Source organism: Empidonax traillii, unplaced genomic scaffold (assembly GCF_003031625.1).
Source record: "Empidonax traillii isolate 1590-97213 ecotype Southwest subspecies unplaced genomic scaffold, ASM303162v1 scaffold370:size553598, whole genome shotgun sequence".
Taxonomy (NCBI): Eukaryota; Metazoa; Chordata; class Aves; order Passeriformes; family Tyrannidae; genus Empidonax; species Empidonax traillii.
Window position 1 is genome coordinate 282,626 of NW_020955563.1, and position 19,886 is coordinate 302,511.

The 19,886-nt window shown below is 35.8% G+C and overlaps 1 protein-coding gene across 4 annotated transcripts in view; it reads right to left on the reverse strand.

The window, feature by feature from the left end:
• Positions 1-19,886, reverse strand: part of DICER1 (dicer 1, ribonuclease III) — an 80,581-nt gene that overhangs the window by 16,182 nt on the left and 44,513 nt on the right. For 3 of the 4 annotated variants that reach the window (XM_027892811.1, XM_027892810.1, XM_027892812.1), the window contains 9 exons: positions 19,627-19,732; positions 19,356-19,531; positions 18,293-19,076; positions 16,759-16,914; positions 12,659-13,541; positions 10,375-10,643; positions 7,700-7,862; positions 7,529-7,604; positions 2,447-7,234 (listed from right to left, as the gene is read on the reverse strand). In XM_027892811.1, coding sequence (XP_027748612.1) covers positions 7,069-7,234; positions 7,529-7,604; positions 7,700-7,862; positions 10,375-10,643; positions 12,659-13,541; positions 16,759-16,914; positions 18,293-19,076; positions 19,356-19,531; positions 19,627-19,732 — 2,779 coding nt within the window. In that variant the 3' untranslated portion in view covers positions 2,447-7,068. Of the gene's footprint in view, positions 1-2,446; positions 7,235-7,528; positions 7,605-7,699; positions 7,863-10,374; positions 10,644-12,658; positions 13,542-16,758; positions 16,915-18,292; positions 19,077-19,355; positions 19,532-19,626; positions 19,733-19,886 lie in introns of those variants that run through there. The other variant, XM_027892813.1, reaches the window with a different exon arrangement.

The window sequence follows — 19,886 nt, forward strand, 5'->3', positions numbered from 1 at the left end:
CCCCACCTAGCAACAACCTCTTCAGGAAGTTGTAGAGAGCAATGAGGTCCTCCCTGAGCCTCCTTTTCTCCAGGCTGAATGCCCCTCAGCTGCTCCAGACCCTTGACCAGCCCTGTTGCCCTTTACCTTGCCCTTCTCTGGACACGCTCCTCAATGTCTGTCTTGCAGTCAGCTGAAGCATCCTAGATGCCAAAAAAGTCGTGACAAAGACTGCCCTTGTTCCTCCCCTCTAAATTTTGCCCAAAAAGAAAACAGAGCAAGCAGCTGGATATTCACTGCAGTAGGTGGGTTATCTCAGCAGTAGGCAGTTGGTGAATGTGACTCACTTTATTTAAGAGCCTAAAAAAACAGGATGAGAACAGTAGAGACTGCCTTTGCACATCACTGTTTCTTACCTTTTGCTTGACTGGAATTCACACTAATGTCTGAAGGACTTTTGTGTGAAGTTTGAATGCACACAGGCTACAGAGCCCAAGTGGATGTCTTCCCAGTGACTTCAGTGAGAGCTGGACAGGAACTCAAAACTACAGGAAATTTCCAAGTTACCAGAAGAAAATTGCTTAGATTCAAAAGTTAGCATGAGACTTCCAATAAAATGTACATAAAAATTAATGCTGAAAAAATAGTGTCAGGTAAGTGGAGATGCTTAAGAAGCAAGGTAAATGATACTGTTTCCATAAAACTGGGAAGGTCCTTGGTTATTTTGCTTTTCAAAATGAATTTATTGTTCACATTATACAATAGGAAAGACCTAATCATAGCCACAAGGAAAATAAAACCTGCTTACATGTCAGTACTGCCTGTGTCCACTGACATGGAGATTTCCTCTAAGGAATAGATCCTGCACCTGGACTCTGGTAGCAGCATTAAGGAAGTCCAGACAAGCACCAATCCTGCTCCTCTGTTTCTGGACCTGAAGTTATGACTAACTTTGTTACTACCTCTTTTCAGGGCAAGCATATTCAAAAACTTATTCCCTTCACTTCCCAAACTCCTTTTTCTGTACAGTTTTACTTAAGAAGAACAGCAGCTAACCAAACACATCTTAGCTCTATTGAGGCAATTATGGAACACATTCTTGTAATAAGGAGATGAGAAATCAGTAACCTATAGACTCTTCCTCAGACAGACAGTTCCTACAGGGTAAACACTGAGGTTTGTCAGAGGGATTAAAGGCAGCTATCCTGAAAACTTACATCTTGATGTTATAGCCTTAAAGTTCATTATTCCTCTTTTTAAGTCAAGCCTGATGCTTCCTTAGGGGTTAGGAAGAACTGTCATTGCTACATTCCTAAATTAAAAAAAAAAAAAAAGGATATTTTACACTATACAGTTTCAACACCATTACTATTAAGCTGTATTCAAAATCTACAGTAAGGAGGTGATGCTCCCACACTGGCAAAAAGTGTGGTCACCTGCCTTTGAAGCAGAACCTTTACTGATTTGACACTTTGACTTTCTGGGGAGCTCTGGCTGCTTCACAGTACTACCCAGCAAGGGATGGACCACTTCCTTGCACTGGAGTTGAGATGGCCACGCCTTATATCTCATTTCACCACAATGAACAGGATATAATGGCATCTTCAACTAATTTTCATTATTATTTTCAGACCTATTTGCCTGCACAAAATTTGGGGAAAGTAAGTTTTCTGATCCGACTCATTGGATAGAACAGGGGGGATGGGGGCTGTGTTGTCATTCCATACTATGGCTTACTAGCCTATATGCTGCAGCCTAAAGGGCCTTACCCTTAAAGAGCACTCCTCAAAGTCCCAGAGAAAGGTATCACTGTGCCCAACAGCAGCTCAGCAAACCTTTCTCTATAACCTTAGGCAAAATGTGTAGTAACAGTTAACCACAGCAGATGCCAAGCTACTGACTGCTGCACTGCGAAGTTTTCAGAAAGGAAAACTCCTGATCTTTGTCTGGCAGGTCTGCCTTGTCTCCACAGACACATGACACTGATGTGCCAGTCAGAACACTCTAAAAACACACTTTCAATATTCAGGGTAAGTGAAATACTAATGGAAAACAAATAAAAAAATAATTAAAATCGATCTTATTAATGCTGAGACTATTAGCTAATATGAACACGTTATTCTTAAAACATGTGCCGATTGTGCAAACCTGTGTTACTGAACCCTTGTGCTCCCACAGACATTTTGCAGGTAGAATGCTCAACACAGAGATCAAATTGTACCACATACACCATCATTTTTAACCTGAGTGTCCCTTAAGAGTCTTCGCATAGCTACGAAGACAGTTCATCCATCAGAGAAAGGAGACAAGCAAGACTTGTCTTTAAGCCAGGTCAAGAAATATTGTTTTCACAAATGTTTCCACAATTTTTTTTTTTTTATTTAGACTGAAAAGTAATTTTTTTGTTAACTCTAGAAAATTTATGGAGAGATTAAGAGGAATTAAAAACAAAGGCAAAACGACAATACAAGGTGAACAGACCATAACTTTATTGGAGATATACTCAGCTACAATTATTACAAAAAACTATTAAAGGTAATTGTGATCCATAAGGTGCAGATTGCAAACTTCTGCAGCATGATTACAGTATGAATGAATTACATTTTATGTCCCTTAAAGACAGCTGCAGCATGTGATGGTAAATATTTTATTGTCCATCAAATTATATTTGTTATTCATTCTACTTGATTTTAACCATCTTTTCAGTCAAACTATTTACAATAAAAATGCCTGCAATTTCCAATTATTGTTCACAAATGTTTTGCTCTCCAACTTGCTGCTGCAGTAAATTCTGAGTGCATCTACAAAGCAATTAAAGTAGTCTGTGGTTGCCCTTCAAATAAAAGAGGGGAAAAACCCAAGGACTTTATTGGATAAAATTTATTTTTAAGAAATGTAGTTCGCTTTGACAGAAATTAATTTTAACTGCTAGTGGAGTATACTACAATGACCTCTAGATATTTACTAACATAATTCAGATTTACAGTTGATATTTAGATTACATTTCATGGTCATGAACTGTAGTGTTTTAAGTTTAAAACCTAATAGGAAAGTAAAGACATTAAATTCTTGAAAATTAGAGCCATTGGAAAAGGATCAATGTCAGTAATTAAGTACCAAAAATCAAAATGCTTTTTGCTTCTCTCATGTAATAAATACAGAGATTTTCACGAGAATGTTTTCATGGAGAACCCATCCAAAACACACGAACGCAGAATACTGTCAGGCAGAGGCAAGTGCAGTATCACAGCAGATCACGATGCCATTTGTCATTTGTGCTGCTGTGACTGGGATAAAAAGATTTCACTATCTATACAGATAAATGCATAGAGTATGTAGCATATGTTATGTCATATGCAGTAACATAAAAAACCACATTTTCCAGTTAACGGTTCTGTATTTGCTTACAGGGAGGAAAACTCTGCAACATACACGCAAGCACAAGATCTTCAGGTGTGTAAAAGAATGCAGTTCCATGGATTAAAATGATACCACATCAATTTCCACCAGCTGAGGATCCAGTGCCTCACCCCTGGGCCACTATTATATTCCTCCCCAGCACCAAAACTGGTTCTTTACTCATCAGTCACAACATACTATTGAGACTTAAAAATAGTAGGCTTTTTTTCTGTATGGACTTTTAGCAGCATCAAGCTGAACAAACACTTCAGAAGTCACTACTGGGCACTCATTATTCAGACTGAGCACAGATTTAGTTGAGGTTGACCAAGTTTTTAGGGGCTGTCTTTTCCCAAAAACAATATCATACGTGTAATATGTTGGTTTGTTCAGAGATAATTACTGGAGTGTCAGTCAGAGGTCATTCTAATTTTAATTACTTCACATAACAGTAAAATGATGCAGTAGAAAAATAATAGCTTTAAAATACAATCAAGAGTTGTTACACATCTTTGTTGTATTTTTCCACATACAGTAAAAATGCCACAGACGTTACAAATGACCTATTTAAGTTGTGCAAGTAAATGACACATTGCAGGCATTAAAACTATCTTTTTCAAATTCAGTAAATCAGAACAGCAGCAAGGCCAAACCACATTTTTCCTCTCTGTTAAGCATTTTTTCCTTGAAATGAGGTAAAGCATGGTACCAAGTGCAATGCTTATTTGTGCTACATGAACAGAACAGCGCAAAAAAAAAGCCATAAAAATAAAAACGCAGCATAGTTAGGAGGACTGTTTAAAAGTACAGTATAACAGGACTTAGATTAAAAAAAACAAGGTTCATGCCAATTAACCCCCACACTATTTATGATGAGCCTGTGTGGTTGCTTTTGAAGATGGGCTGCAACAGTCCACTTACACTTGTGCTTATAGCATGTCAAGTGACTTCTACCCCAACCTTCAAATGATCAGATTTAGGTCTTTAATAGCATACTCTGTCCAGTATCAAAATCATATCAACTGTAGGGTAAAACACACAGATGCATAACATGGAAACTAATGTGGATTTTCTGTCTCAAAAGGATAAAAAATATTTCAATGAGGTCACACTGGAAAAAATTGCGGCATTTAAAACGCATTTAAAAACGCATCAGCAGCAGAAACTACTTTATAGTCAGCCACTACACATTTCAGATTTCCAATTCATAAGCTTTATCTAGTAACAAAGTGATCATTAAACTATTCTGAAACACAGAGTAAGTTCAGTTAATGTTCTCTGCATCCAAACACTCTGTAAGCACTTTGCTAACAATTACCTGAAACCCCTGAGAATCTACAACCTTGTAACAATCAGTAAGAAACTTTAGGTGTTCAAAGACTAACCTAAATTTTAGTTGTTCATAATGCAATTAAAACTACTTAAGACTTTCTAGATGGTCTGATTTTATCTGGTGATTGATGTCTGGCCAGAAACACAGAGCTGTTAACATCACCAATCATGTATTTTCTCTACGAAACTTCAGTTCTACCAGAAAGAGAGCTACAGTTTAAATCAGTGACTTAAAAAAAAAAAAAAATTCAACAGCTAACACAAAGCAATTTGCATTTGAAAATTTAGACTGTATGTTTTTATTGGTCTATATCACTTAAACTTGCTGGTCTTAAACCTCCTTGTTATATTTTCATGACTGAAGTACCAAACAAATGCTAGAATTTTTTATAAGCTAGTAATTTTAATTCTTGGTCTGACTACTAAAACAAACCACTTTCAAATACAAGAATGGTCCTTGTCACAGAATGAAAAACTACTGAGATAGAAAATATATGAACTTTTGAAAACTGTATTTCAGAAAAGCTTAATGTCTGCCCCTTGTCACTAAGGCATTTATTTTATTTTTTTGTTAAGAAAGCAAGAGCTGACAGTTTTTGTTTTGTTTTAGTGTGCATTTGTGAGGAAAGGAATATGGTTTAAAAGCAGGAAATACAGTATTTATTTGTAATTTAATACGTAAGACACAGCATCAAGTTCAAACTATTGTGCTGGAAAACGTTAAAACACCTTGCTCTGCTTTCTCAAACTTCAAGCATAATTAACAGGGCAAAATTGCAGCAAACCTCTACTGATACTGGTGGGAATAAGAGACCCACAGCTTTTTTAAAAGGTAAATTAAGAGGTATTATAGTTACAGTGCAAAAAATTAAAATTTCAAGCATAATATATAAACATAGCACCAAAACAGAAAAAAACAATGCATGCAAAAAAACAAAAAAGGAAAAGAAAAGAAAAAAAGAACTGAGGTATTTAAGTGAAGAGTGCCTACAAAAATCTAATTAAAGAAGTATAGGCAAAGCCTAAAAAATAAAAGTATGATTTCCCCCCCATACTCCCGGTAGACCAAAACACCAATGAGCTAGTTTCTCTAAATTAAGGACCTAAATCACAGATGTATCAAAAGTACGGCAGTTATATCTCAAACATCAACTTTCATGTTATTTAACAGCACAGCTTTGGTTGATGAAATATGCATGCAACTCTGAAAAGTACAGTAAGAAATTTACGTGGAAATATCTCTAAGTGTAAAGGTGCTCTGTTTGTTAAATACGTAACCAATTGACTATAAAATCTGCAGCATATCTTAGGTGTGATATGTCTAAGGTTATTTTGTTAGTGACAGTTTGCACTGTGCAATTATTCGTTGCGGTTTTCAGTATTGGAACTATCTAGCTTGCAGGTTTGTGTAAAACTGGAATTTTAGCCAAAGACCATATTTTGTTTATGGTATAAAAAAAACTGTAGACTAACCACCTCCTCAGAATTGTTAAAAATAACCTAATTACATATATATGAATATAATTTCTATTATAATCCTGTAATAAGTCACAGCTATAGTAATGAGTTGTACTGTAAATATAGAGCTGTATCACTGTAAAATGCATAACAAAATGAAGGGAATGTAAAACAGTTTGTTCCAAAAGAGATCAGAAAATAAAGATTATTAATGAGGGTTTATTTATTTTTAAGGCAAGAACCTTTTTTTATGCAAGACTGTGTGGCATAAGGAAACTGAAGTTTCACTCTACCAGTATGCCAGCCATTTCAATTAAAATCTGTCCCTAACAAATAAGTGCAATAATGATTGGGAATGCCATCTTAATGTAAAAAGATGACATGTAGAGAAAAAAAAAAAAAAAAGGAAAATAAAAAGGAGAATACTGGCACACTTAATCTTTCTTATACCCAATCATCCAGTACAGTTTATCAACTGCTTTATGACTGGCACTAGTGCACAGATTGAAGAATTTCAAGATTACTATATATAAATCTAGCAACTGCATCAGGCATAAGCTCCCTCGCCTTCTAACACTAAGCAAAGCTGTACTGACAATAAAAGTAAACCAAAAAGACCTGACAACAATTATTCTGAACACTTGCTAAATGTCATCATTAAAGCACTCTCGTGATTAAACAAAGCAGAAGTGAGGAAAGAAGACAAGATTGTGTTTGCGCAAAAAACTATAACTACAATTAGTTCCAAAATTTTATACATGTTAAATGTTTTGTTATCTATTCTGTTATCAAACTTTAAATTCTGTCTTCCAATTTGTTCCTCTCAACATCAACATTTTTTTAATTTGCTTTAATTGTATGTGATTTTTTTTCCCCATTTCATTATTTTTAAGAGGAGTCTCAGCTGTTTGGGACCTGAGGTTGATTTGCTTTGAGGCTTCGTAGTGCTCTTCTCGCAGCTGCAGATTTGGCAATCCTGTAGCTTCTGCCAACACCTTTAAACTTTCCCTTTCCTACAACTTCCACTGTAACTCTGACCTTTCCATCGTAAGTTCTTTCTGCAGGACTGCAAAAATATACACAAGAATTACTTACTGCCTACGGCAAGTTAATGTGAATTAAGAGACCTACATTCTCTTTTCTACAGAAGTTAAAGCAGTAAAGTTAAACAGAAATCACTACATTTCTCAAAAAGCTATGCGAGGAAAAAAAAAAAAAAACAATCAACGGACACAATTTTCATGTTAGATGCAAAAGAAATTACATGTACTTTATTGATACTCAAAAATTCCCAGTAGCTTATGAAGCACAGCTTAGAAACATCTTCTGTCAGTGTATACTAAAGAAAGTATATCCTTACCTAAATTTGGCTGTCTCTGGCTCCATCTCCAGCAGCTCTCGCACCGGGGAACGGGGCACATTAGCAGAAAATTTTTCTATTTGGAAAAAAAAAGGTGGAAAAAAATTAGCTTTGTTCTTTTTGTAGCAGACGGCACTTAGGAATTAATATTTTTTTGAAAGCTGGTAATACCTATTAATGGCCTCATCATTGGATAGTACACTTGCCAAACCATTTCCAAAGACATTCCACTATCCATATAAATGGCACCAGCAAGGGACTCAAATATATCCCCCATGGCCTTTGGTACTTCAATGTCTTCCTCTTTTTCTTCATCTTCTTCCGATCTTCTGAGCTGTTTGCAAATAAAAAAAGACAAGGGTGGGAAGGGAGAGAGAAGGAGAGGGGAAAAGAGAAAAACAATTGTTTTACTTACAGTAAAACAAAGATCTTCAGAAATGTAAGCGCTCTTGAATCCTATATCCTGTGCTGCTTCCTTTGTTTTTGACTGACAACTTTCTACAGTGAAATTGTTCTTTTATTCCCCAATGAAACCAAGGTGCTAGATATATCATTTTTCAAATGTGGGAAAAAAAAATCCCAAACAACATTGTGTACAGAGGACTTTTATAATAATTCTGTAGGATTTCACCATGGGTCTGTTTTTTCCAATAAGAAACAGACTCTGCTCCATCAGTTAATATTAGAAATCTACTCCTAACAAAGGAGAAGTTTACGCATTATATCTCCAAAATAAAAAGACTATTAAAATCTCTAAGTCCAATCTCTGGATGAAAGTTGCATGTACCTTTCCTTACCTTTTTTACCCCTGAAGACAAGCATGAAACAAGCACCACTAAAATAAGTCATTATTAACTGAAAACCAGCAACACCAGACTGAGCACACAGCTATTTAAATGTAGCAGACAGGGTTTTCTTCTATGCTATCAATTTAAGACAAGTCTGTTCTCATTAATAAAACTAAACATTCAGTGCATTTCTTAAAGGTCCTGAGCTAATCTAATCCTTTACTAAAATACCTCAAAAATATGTAATATACATTCACCTAACTACAAACAAAGTAATCTGAAAACAAAGTTTTTGTCACACTCCTCTATATAAAGAGAAGTAAGTTTCTGTCAGTCTTCTCCCCCAGCAGTTATCCTCTCACTCCATTTGGTTGCTATTTGGGGTTTAAAATCTGATTCAGTCCTCTTAAGAGTGACCATAATACTTCATAAACATGTTCCACCCAGTATTTCTACCTAAAATAAATCAAGCAAGTAGTCAGATCTGATGCATAGAACAGTCCAAATGGGAATTTTGATGTTAAAAAATAAATTCAACTGTTTGGAATAGTGCATTTCATTCCAAGAGCAAACTGTAACGCTTTTGAATTATACTGAAATAACAGAAGGAGAGAGAAACTTAGAGCTATAAGGCAAGGGACAACAGATGTTTGAGGAGTAAGATCTGAAAATAAGAAAAGCAGATGATGTGGAGACACACATGGAAACCACTCTAGCTGGCATGAACTGTAGAAACAAAGAGTCTTGCATTAACTCATGAAATAGGAGTTTCAGTAATTCAGTGCCAGACCAAGATAGGGAGCAGGCATAGGGAGAGTGAAACAAGGATTTTATTTGAAACAGCTATCACACAATTTGGTTGCAACTTTGGTGCAAGCTTCTAGACAATTTTTTGCATACTAGCAAAAACTAAGCAACAAAGCTAAAACGCACTACTATGAGTTCTTAAAATAAGTTCTTAGCCTTTCCACTCATACTGTGTAGAAAATAAGACAAGTAACAGTTCGATCCCCTAACATAAAGTAATTTACACTATCCAAATTGCAGTGACAAATTTCTTAGTCAATGTTTAATTAATTAAGTTTTAAATTGTCTATCAGAAACAAAATTACTAAAAGCAAAGTACTTGAGTATTGCTGGAGTAAATGCTAACTTAGTTCTGGAGTATTCTCAAACGAGTATTTTTTAAGAGATTGGTCAGTGTTTCAGAAGACAAACTATTATGGATATCTACCAGATACACTTTTGAAGAAAAGATAAAGTCCATCTCTTCCAGATCTTGACTAGAATTTGATACACAAGGCCTTTGTTCTCATATTTTCAAAGTAGTTTACATAAATATATTAGTTTTAGTACATTCTCCAGCAAATAGAGGTTCATTATCATCAGTTTTCCTGCATAGCACAAGATACGACCTTTGTTTGCAAGTCTTCAGTGAAACTATTTTTCAAGTGGCTTACTCAAAAGATGCATATAATGTTTCCCTGGCTAGCAGATATGAAGCCTTTAGGAGCATGTCAAACATACTTGAGTATAGTGCAGTAACACTCGCTCCAGTAGAAACCATCAGAAGAAAACAGCAGAAATCTCTTGTCAGTGCACTACCTTTAATAATCCCAGCACTGTGACAAGGCAGTATTTTTCATGATATTGCACAGATATCCTACCTCAGAGTCAGCATTATGTGACTTAGCAACCCTTCATCACAATTTTACGCTATAGCAGTGCTTCCAGTCAGTTCAGGAAGCAAGCAAGCTAAGTATGCGTGTGTGTCCCATGTTGTTCTAACAGAACAAAAGCAAAACAGTGACTAAAATCATGTGTCACAGAAAAGCCTAGAGGCAAACTGCTTTAAAATTAATTAATTTCTGAAAGTTCTAATAAATTTTATACTTTCTGAAAAGTCTATTTTACTTTCCATATTGCATCCTTTATTACTGGAAGCCTGCTCCTTGGCTGCTGTGTTCATAAAACATTACAAAAATGTGCATCACGCTAAGAAATCCAGTGACATGCTTCAAATCAGATACCGAACACATTTCTTCTGCTTCCACTAACCTCAGAATCCATTCCTTGCATTTCATTCTTTTCCATTTGAAACTGCACAAAGTCATCAATAACATGAAACAGTTCAGGAGAGACAGCTTTGAAGTACTTGTGGTAGTCATATTTTACAGCTAATGATGCAAAAATGGTATTATTGACTAGAGCAGATCGTAGGTCAGTAAGAACTCCTGGAGAGTGTTGCCGTGGGTCTTCATAAAGGTGCTTGGTTATGAGGTAGTCCAAAATTGCATCTCCCAGGAATTCTAAGCGCTGGTAACAATCTTAAAGCGTTGGAAATAAAAGAATGTACAACACCACAATTAAGTTTAACACACACATTCTTTCCAGGACTTTCTGGATAAGAGGTTTGGTACGCTGCCACGTAAATTCCACAAACTAACCAATGCTCAGAGAAGACAATCTGTTTTTTAAAACAGGTACCTTTGCATTTAAAGAGATTGCTAATGAACTACTAAAAAAAGAAACCAGGGAAAAACATAAGGTATACCTAATAATAAAGCCAATTTTGAGCTAAATGTTAATTTTTGCCAGGCTAGCAAAACACTTGTGTTTATAATCAACTAATGTTTTTAAATCAAGATCATCACACTGTGCTGAGAAAGAGTAAAATCAAGAGATTCTATCAGCAGGCTGATCTGAAAACTGCTAACAATTAAAACTCAAAATATTAATACAAAAATCAACATATTAAAAGTAGAAGGAACATAAAATCTGAGACTTTTTATCTAATTTGCCACACATTAGAAACCTTCAACAAGGACTCCTGTTTCGAACAGTTCTTTTAAACTGGAAATTACAATTGCCAAGCCTTTGCTTTTTTGAAAATTGACAGTGGCCATGGGAACAGAGAGCTATGAACATCTATTTTTAGAACATAAACAAAGGCAAAAAACCCCCTGAATGCAAATAGGGATAGGCAGGTAGATAAGGAAGGAAGACAACTACTACAGAAGCTAACATGAGAGTGAAGTGGCTAGTACTAAGTTGCTTTTTTAGCAGCTGAACCTAAGACACTGTCACATTTCAAATGTCAGCTGTTCCTTAAGAAAAAAAGTTATAGGTAACAGCAATTCAGTTATCTTACTTGGTAGATAAGAAATCAAAAGTTTCTGCTACAAACAACATAATTTTAAGTAGTCACTATGTCTCAAGGTTTCTGTTAGTCTTTGTGTATATACATATATGTAAATAATCATCTACCTTCCACGTGAAGGTTTTGTGAAATATTTGTAAAAAGTAAATATATATGTGGGTAATATTACCTAGAATGAAAAATCAAAGGAACATTTCAGTGTTTTGTCAGAGCTGTCTATCAATGTAGTAACATTTCAAAATGACTTATTTCTTTAATTAAAGGAGAGCTTTTTCACTCCTTGGAATAAGGGACCAATTCACTATGGAGAAAAATTTCAGACTGCTGACTGCAGAGGAATTTGCCAATCACTACAAACAGGGTTGGAATTTTGCTATGGTTTGCTTTTGATTGCATATTACTGTAGGAAAATATGCAACGTTTTAAAATGAACAAATATTACATTAATTAATATAAGCAAATGCAATTAAAGATTACAGAAATACAAATTTCTACTTATGTAAAATCTTTTATGAGATCATATAGAGAAACATTATGCAGTTAATCTGAAATTAATATTTAGTCAGATTTAGCCAATTACTTCAAAGTTTGACTTTAAATATTTACTGAATAAAATGCCTAGATTTAAATTAAGCCTTCAAGTTCACAACTTCAAAGGGAAGTCTCCATATTCTACAGTCCTATAGATCATTCAGCTCATAAAAACTGTATAGTCTACAATTAATCTTCAGAAGTACAGACAAAGTATAATATTCTTGGAATACAATTATGGAACAGATTTGCTAAATATGACTGCTATTTCCTGAAGTACATGACAACTTTCCAGAGTGCTACAAGAAGTTTTTTCTGTTAAATGAGGACCTAATGCCACTCATACAGCTAGTGATACAGCACATTGGTGACAAATGCTGCTCTTTCTTGGAATTTGGTGAGTCTTGAGTAAATACATTGTCTGCATCAAGTCAAAAGATGAATAATGTCTGGGATACAGACTGAGCAAGTATCCCCCTCTAAATACTAGGCAAAATACTATTTTCTAATATTTTATATTCAGAGACTATTGGCTTCATAAAGTAACATAAGATGTCTAAAAATATAATACATATGGGACCACAACATATACTACTTCTCTTGCATTTACAATATGGGGAAAAACTGTAGAGGTTCTTTAAGACAACTTACCAGTAATGGTATTATAATGGTACGAGGCATGAGTAAATGCCTGAAGAAGGTAAGCCTTGTTCTTAAAACTGTAATTTATTTTCTTCTCAAAGTTTTCAAAACCAGAAATAAGGTGATTTAGGGTTTTTTCAGCATCTGGGTGATCAAACATACACCTTGGTGGAATCTTCAAACAGCCATACTCCAGGTCTTTACACAGAGAAGGCTCTGAATTAGCTACAGAAGCAGAAACAGAGTTTGGTGAAATATTTTTCTGCTCACTGTTACAGTTCTCTCTGGTAGCACATAAAGTGCCTTCCCAATCAGTCTTTTTAATTACAGGGAGCACCTTCAGCCCCAATGAACACAGGAAAAGCTGAGCAGCTCTTTCACCACAGCTGGTCAGATAGCAGCCCAGCAGGGCTTCCACACAGTCTGCAATGCTCTTGTCAGCAATACACTGCTCCGTATGCAAGTCATATGAGATCGACTGTTTTCCTGCATCAACACCACAGTTTTCTTCTGAGGGATTCCAGAAGCCCACTACAAAATCATCCTCTTCAACAGCCTTGCTAGGATCCAGATAGCACATAGCATCCCAAGAGCTATAGTCAAAATCATCAAACTCTGATGAACACTGAACATTACCCAGGGATGACTTTTTGGGTGCTTTCCATTCATAGTTTGAATCAGTGGTTGAAAAGTGTGAGAGCGAAATTTTCTTCACAAAAGCCCCTGATCCCATTAACATATTATCAATGAATTTGATATGCTCCTGATCATACTCCAGAAAATCATCTTCAAAGTCTGTTTCTTCCTTGGGCGACCTCCACATTAGGTCTTCATTCTCTTCATCATCATTATAATCATCAAGTTTACCATTAGCCAACATGTTTTCCTTTGTCTACAAAAGAACACAAAATATACATGAAGAGGGAAACGAGACGGTTTTATTCCAGGATTTGAGAAGTGTCTGCTAAAAATAAGGCTGATTTTTATGTTCCTAATTACATCGTCTGATCAGAAGCACAATACAACCTTTAATTAACATTACTCTCAATTAATTAGTGTTAATTAACTGAGACTAGAATAATTGCCCTGAAATACAAATGCTTTATTACCAACCTATAATAGTGTGTGTTCTACAAAAAACACATGCTGCATTCCATAGGAACCCATGGTTATACTTGAATGTGATGCACATACAACAAGCTTTATATCCACTAAACATTATACACTTGCACACCAAAGTACACTAAGGAAAATTCTGAAAAATTTTAGGGAAATACAAGAAAGAGTTCTAGGTACATCCTTCTCTCTAGCTGCTAAGTAAGGCTACTACAAATGTTGAATCAATGTAATTTTGAAGGTTCTTTCTACATCCTTCTACGGCAAATAAGGAACTTGTAGGGTTTACTGTATTCAAAATAGCGATAATCTCAGTTTTGGGACACACAAATGGAAAACACATTCAATGGGGGTTTATTCAGTCTTTTTTATTTATTTCCAGGCTGTTCTTATAGCCTTAACTAATAAACGAAAAGGCAAAGTTGTCAACAATTTTTTAATATTTACATATGTACCCATAATAGCAAAACTAATGAAGTCTCATGTCTTTTCCCTGCTCATATTGAGCTAACTGGTATGGACTGATGGAAATTATAAGCTGAACACAAATATGCCCAAGCTATATAATGCTTTACAATTTGCCATGGCCCCTATCCAGGAAAGCACTTAAACATATTAGCTAAACGCACGAGTAGTCTTTCTAACATCAAAAGGACCATTCACAGGCTCAACACAGCATCACTGCTGCCTGCAGGGATTCTGCCACTGAATTTGATAGGAACAAGATCAGATTCAAAGCACTTTTCTGGATTGCATCCTGAAAGTCAACACTTTGTGAATCAAGTGAAACTGCCTGCATCTGCCCTCAACCTACTTATGTCATATTGTAGGACTCCGTCACTAAATCCTGCAAATCTGCAAACCAGATGGGGATGCCCTTTGGGAATGTTTCCCTTTGGGCAAAATGCACACCCATCCAGAGGTGAGGGTGGGGTGGCAGCTGTAAGGTGCACTAGGCAGCGCTTAAAACTATCTAAGGATCAAATAGACCACAGTGTTCCTCATCAGGATGGAGAAGGCTTAGTTAAGTAAGAGGAGGGGAAAAAAGAAGTGGCTATAGAAGTTCAGACATTCTGCTGGAAGAATTTCTGCTGCTGTAATTACCCATCTCACATACACACAGCATGGACTTCTGTAACTTAAATTGATCAGAAAGAGAAACTGAAATTGGATTTAAGACAGTTATTTTAGGTACTTGTAATATAATATTTAAAGTAAGATTAATTTAACCAGTCCCAACAAGAGAGAGTACTAATTTTTTCTTGTTACACAACACCTGTCATATCTGTCAGTGAAATAAAAATAACTCTCTGAATGAGATATGTCTGTATGGACACTCCAAAACAAGTTTCTGTGTCTGTTTTTGCAAAGACTCAACAAATTAGAAAATGTAATTTTTTACTATAATTTCATTCACAATTTTCTTAAAGTAAAATTCTAATTAGCAGGACAGCTACATGAGTTATCCTAACATTCTCTGTATATTGTTTCTTGAATATAAAAAAAATTCTGAGTGATGAGAATGATCAGTGGGTAAAGAAGCCAGGAAGAAATTCTGATTGTTGATTTTTTTTATCATTAGCATTTAAAAAATAAATCAACAGTGAACCCCAGAAGAAAGAAATTTTTCTTAAATAATACACATTAAGTGCTTTTTTCATACTTTTTTGGAAATCAGCCATTTGATAAAATGAACAAAGATCCTTTCCCTTAATAAAGCTTGATAATACTAAAAATACTAACATTTGACTAGCATGTTTTATTAATAATTGATCATAATGATATGAGATCTCTAGTTCCAGTTACAGACCATCATCCCATGGATGGAGAACAAAATTTACATCCAAGAAAGCAAATACCTACTTGGCACAAACCCCCCCACTACTTGGTTGCATCACTGTCTGCATTTTGGTCTGAAATCATGTGTTTTATTTACAAATAAACAGTGACTATTCACAAGGTAGAGGCCACTGAAAAACTGACGTGAACTGAAACCTTTTAAAACCCAACAATTAACTCCAGTCCCAAATGTACTATCTCATTTGCCAGAAAGATACAGCGTCAAGTCTCTCTGAAGTGAAATCTTGGCACAATACAGAACCACAATAATCACGTTGTTTTATTCTGCAATAAACATTTATTTGCACAGCATATCCATCTAACAGTCCTCTCATGTGCCCTCTGGTGGTACTACAGTCCGAGTGTGGTCTTCAGAATGGCGAGAAAGAAAAAAGTCCCTCCACCTCCTTCCCCTGAATCCCAAAACCACTCCAAGATCACATTACTGATTGCTCTGATCACAGGTATTTTTTTAACATCCACTTCTACACTCAACATGCCATGCATTTAGTCAGAAAATAATGTGAACCTTTTCTCATTAAAACTTGTCATTCTGAAGCTTTTGGTGATGAAACAGTGGGGGTCTAAGCCAGCACAGTATTTCAGACGAGAAGCAGCTCTCAGTCACATCCACAGTGTAGATACTAGCAATCAATACTGAACATTTTCTTAAGCCAGTTCTACTCTTTGTTCTGCCTCAGCACTATGAAAAATACCAACTCCTTTCCATATATTCTATAAAGGTGAACTCATTATTTATTAAAAAGTAGACAGTGTTCTGCCTAAACATATAAAAAAAGCAGTGATCATAATACTTTATCATTTAAAATTTCCAGCAGAAACTTCAGAGAAACTCCCGAGAGCAGGCTAACTATAAGCAGGAAAGTTTTTCTTCTCTGCTTCTCCGTTAATATCTACACTCATTATTGGATAATGTGCAATAAATTTTCTCTTACTTCAGGTTCAGGATTAGTTTTCCTCTCATTTTCTCTAACTTACAGAGAAGTTTTAGAAAGGAAAAAAAAAATAGATACAGATTTACCTTTTTTTGGTTGATAACACAGCAGAGTATGGGGGGAGGGGGGGGAAGATAGAGGTGAAAGGATACAGACATGTGAACAATTACTCCTAAATCTAGTTAAATCAAGTCTTACCATTTCATCTTTCTCCCACTTATCAGTGTTGCTCTTGTCCTGGTTTACAATGTAACCAGGAGGAAGCCAATTGACCGGGGGATCAAAAATTGACACCACCATGCGACTGGGCAGTCCCTTCTTTTTTCCAAGGCGATACAAGTTACAGTTACTGACCTTTAAGAAAAACATTCTCATAAACCTCTGGACATACATTTACATAAAAATAGGTTAAAATGCAAAAGGAACAAAACAATTTTATGTGTCAAGCCAGATCTTATACCATTATGCATTTTCTCTAGTTCTCAAACGGGAGTTAAACTTTCCTAATGCAGTACAGCCAACTCAAAACAAGATATACGTCTTGCTTTTCATATTTTTTTGAGGCTAAGCATATTAGGTGTGACAATTTCAGTTAAAGAAATGTAAGAGATTATAGTCTAATTGCAAAACAAACTTACTGCTACTTTTGAAATAACAGTAAATAGAACCTGTACAAGTGTCATTAATTACCAGTATAATCAACATTCAGACTAGACCTGGAATGAAAAATTACTATTTAGGGGTACACTGACCTAAACCTTGGCAGTAGAAAGTGTTAAAACAGTTCTGTACAACAAATCTTATTAAGTCATAATCCAGATGTTATTTTAATAGCTTCTAAAATTATTTTAGATATTTTAAAGGGAAGGCAAAAATGCATTCTCACAGACACAAACATACTTCCTTCCCTGCCCTATTTAACTATCAATTTCTGATCATTTTTTCTGCTTTCAAACACACTTTCCATGTTTTAGAATCTTGAAATTTGAACTTGAATATTCAATCACTTCTTTTATTTGAACAGTGCAACTTGTTTCACTTCCACAGAGGTGCATTTTATTAGAGGTAGACAATCAAATTTAATTCAAGTAACCACATTCTGTGGGGGAAAAAAAAATGAACAAAAGCTCACGACTGCTTATTCCAGTAGCAGTAGAACTGAAGACTCTGCTCCCTACTGTTTACATTTACTCTAAAATTCTTTCACAAGTTTTGATGCAACAGTTTTGTAAGATTTTTTTTGTTGTTTCCTTCTCAAGTGTGTCTGTAAGATCATGCTAAAAATTTTCAAGGAAAGGAACTTATTGAGAAAACAAAGGAAAGGCCAAGCAAAGGTATAACCTAAGGCTCTGCGTTGCTAACTCAATGCTTCATTCAAGCATTCCTTTTAAGAGTTTCTACTCAATACAGCTCTAATGTTCAGTGCACCAAATACCCTCACTAACTAAAAACTTTTAGTTCTATACAATCCTGTCCTTTCTAAGGTTTATAATCAGCTGGTTTAGATTTCAAACTGAACTGCAGAAAACAGTTTCAATCAAGCACAGTTACGGCAACATTAAGGCCACAGTCCTTTATTTTTATTCCTAATATGCATGCTGCTTGATGTATAATCAGCAAAGCTGTGGAATTGCATCAACCTGTTCCCACTCAATCTTCTGGCAAAAATTTCATATATATGGCTTGTTACAGTATGCCTTCGGTATAGTATCACTGGATTGTTACTACTCACTTTTTTGCTTCTCATATATGACAGTCGTCCCTCGTGAGCATCAGGGTAAGTGCAAAACAAGTATGTAGTGATGGCATGCTTTAAAAATGAATCACCAAGCATTTCTAGCCGCTCCAGGTTAAATCCATCACTAGCATTTGAAAGAGTCAAAGCTTGAAGAATGAGACCAGGATTAGGACCGAGAGTTTTTGAGGAGTACCCAGTGGAAGGGCTCTTTTCAGATTCTGCTCTGTCTTTTGAAAGATTATTAGCTTTTGAAGTACTGGTGGTCACTGCCATTTTGGGGCATCCATCTGAGGTAGATCTGTTAGCATTTCCATCAAGGTATTTATTACTCAGTAGAGTACATTCATTGCTGGGCTTGGGCTGGTTCTCACTGTTGTATAAATTCTGAATGGGATATGAGGTAGTTGGTTGTACAGGTATTTCCTGCCTGCAGTAATTCAGCTGATTTCCTTGGCAAAAGTCTCTGTTAACTAAATCACAATTGCCATTGGCAAGATTTTTATTATAAGAAACACCATTAATTGCTGCAAGTTCTGCCGAGACATCAATTTGGAGTTTACTGGGTGACTCATTAAGCAATGTTCTGTAACTCACAGACATTTGGTCATGGTTTTCTGCAGAAGAGGTTCTATTAGCACCTTGATGTGCAGCATTTTCAGGGACTACAATTGTGCTGTGCTTACAGTAATTTTCATTCTCTACTACTGAGGAGTTAGGAAGAGAGATGAAGGATTTGCTGTCAATAGATTTTTTCCATCCGAAGTCCAAGTTAGGATATCTGTAAAGATATACACATGGGGTTCATTAACAAAAAATTATCAGAAGACAAGAAGACTCTACATGCACATATACATTTTAAAAGGGTCACAGCTTTCTGAAAAGAACTGTGACTGCAACTTTTAACTTTACCAGTCAAAATCAGTATTTTTCAACTATGTTTCACTGAAAAGTGACGTGAGTTAAGCAAAGGGTATCAGCTTTATAATTCACACAATAATAGTTAAGTTTCCACCTTGTTTTCCACTGAATTCAGATATCATGTTGAAAAAATACGTGCCTGAAATCTGCAGGAAGTGATTTAACCCCTACACCAGCATCAGTGGCTGTTTGAGCTCTTAGTTCCTCTGCTGTCAAAAGGCAGTGCAGGCGGTAAAGTATGCTGGGGAGGCAAACTGCTTTTCTCCACAGTGATGCTGGAATAGGATGTATAGCACAAAGCTCAGGAACCAGTATCTGGGGAGAGGGGAGAAGAAAAGAATTTTCCTTGTAAAGGTAGTTGTCAGATCACTATAGAAAGGGTCCACTTGAATTAGATACTTCTATTTTACCTGCTTATTCTGCAAACTTTCCCACTTTGCCTTCCTCTTCTCAGCACTGCTTAGTGGAAGTGCTTTTCCCTTCTGATTCAAATGGCGAGGAGTCAAAAGATTAAGTCTAAAAACCACATGAAAATACTGTGATGTAAATACATAATTAATGAACAGAACTTACTAGCCTAAGCTTTCTAAAGTAATGACTTTTCTTAGCATTCAACTTCAATGTGCTGTGACGTGACAGTACAATTACCTCTATGATAAAAATGGACCTG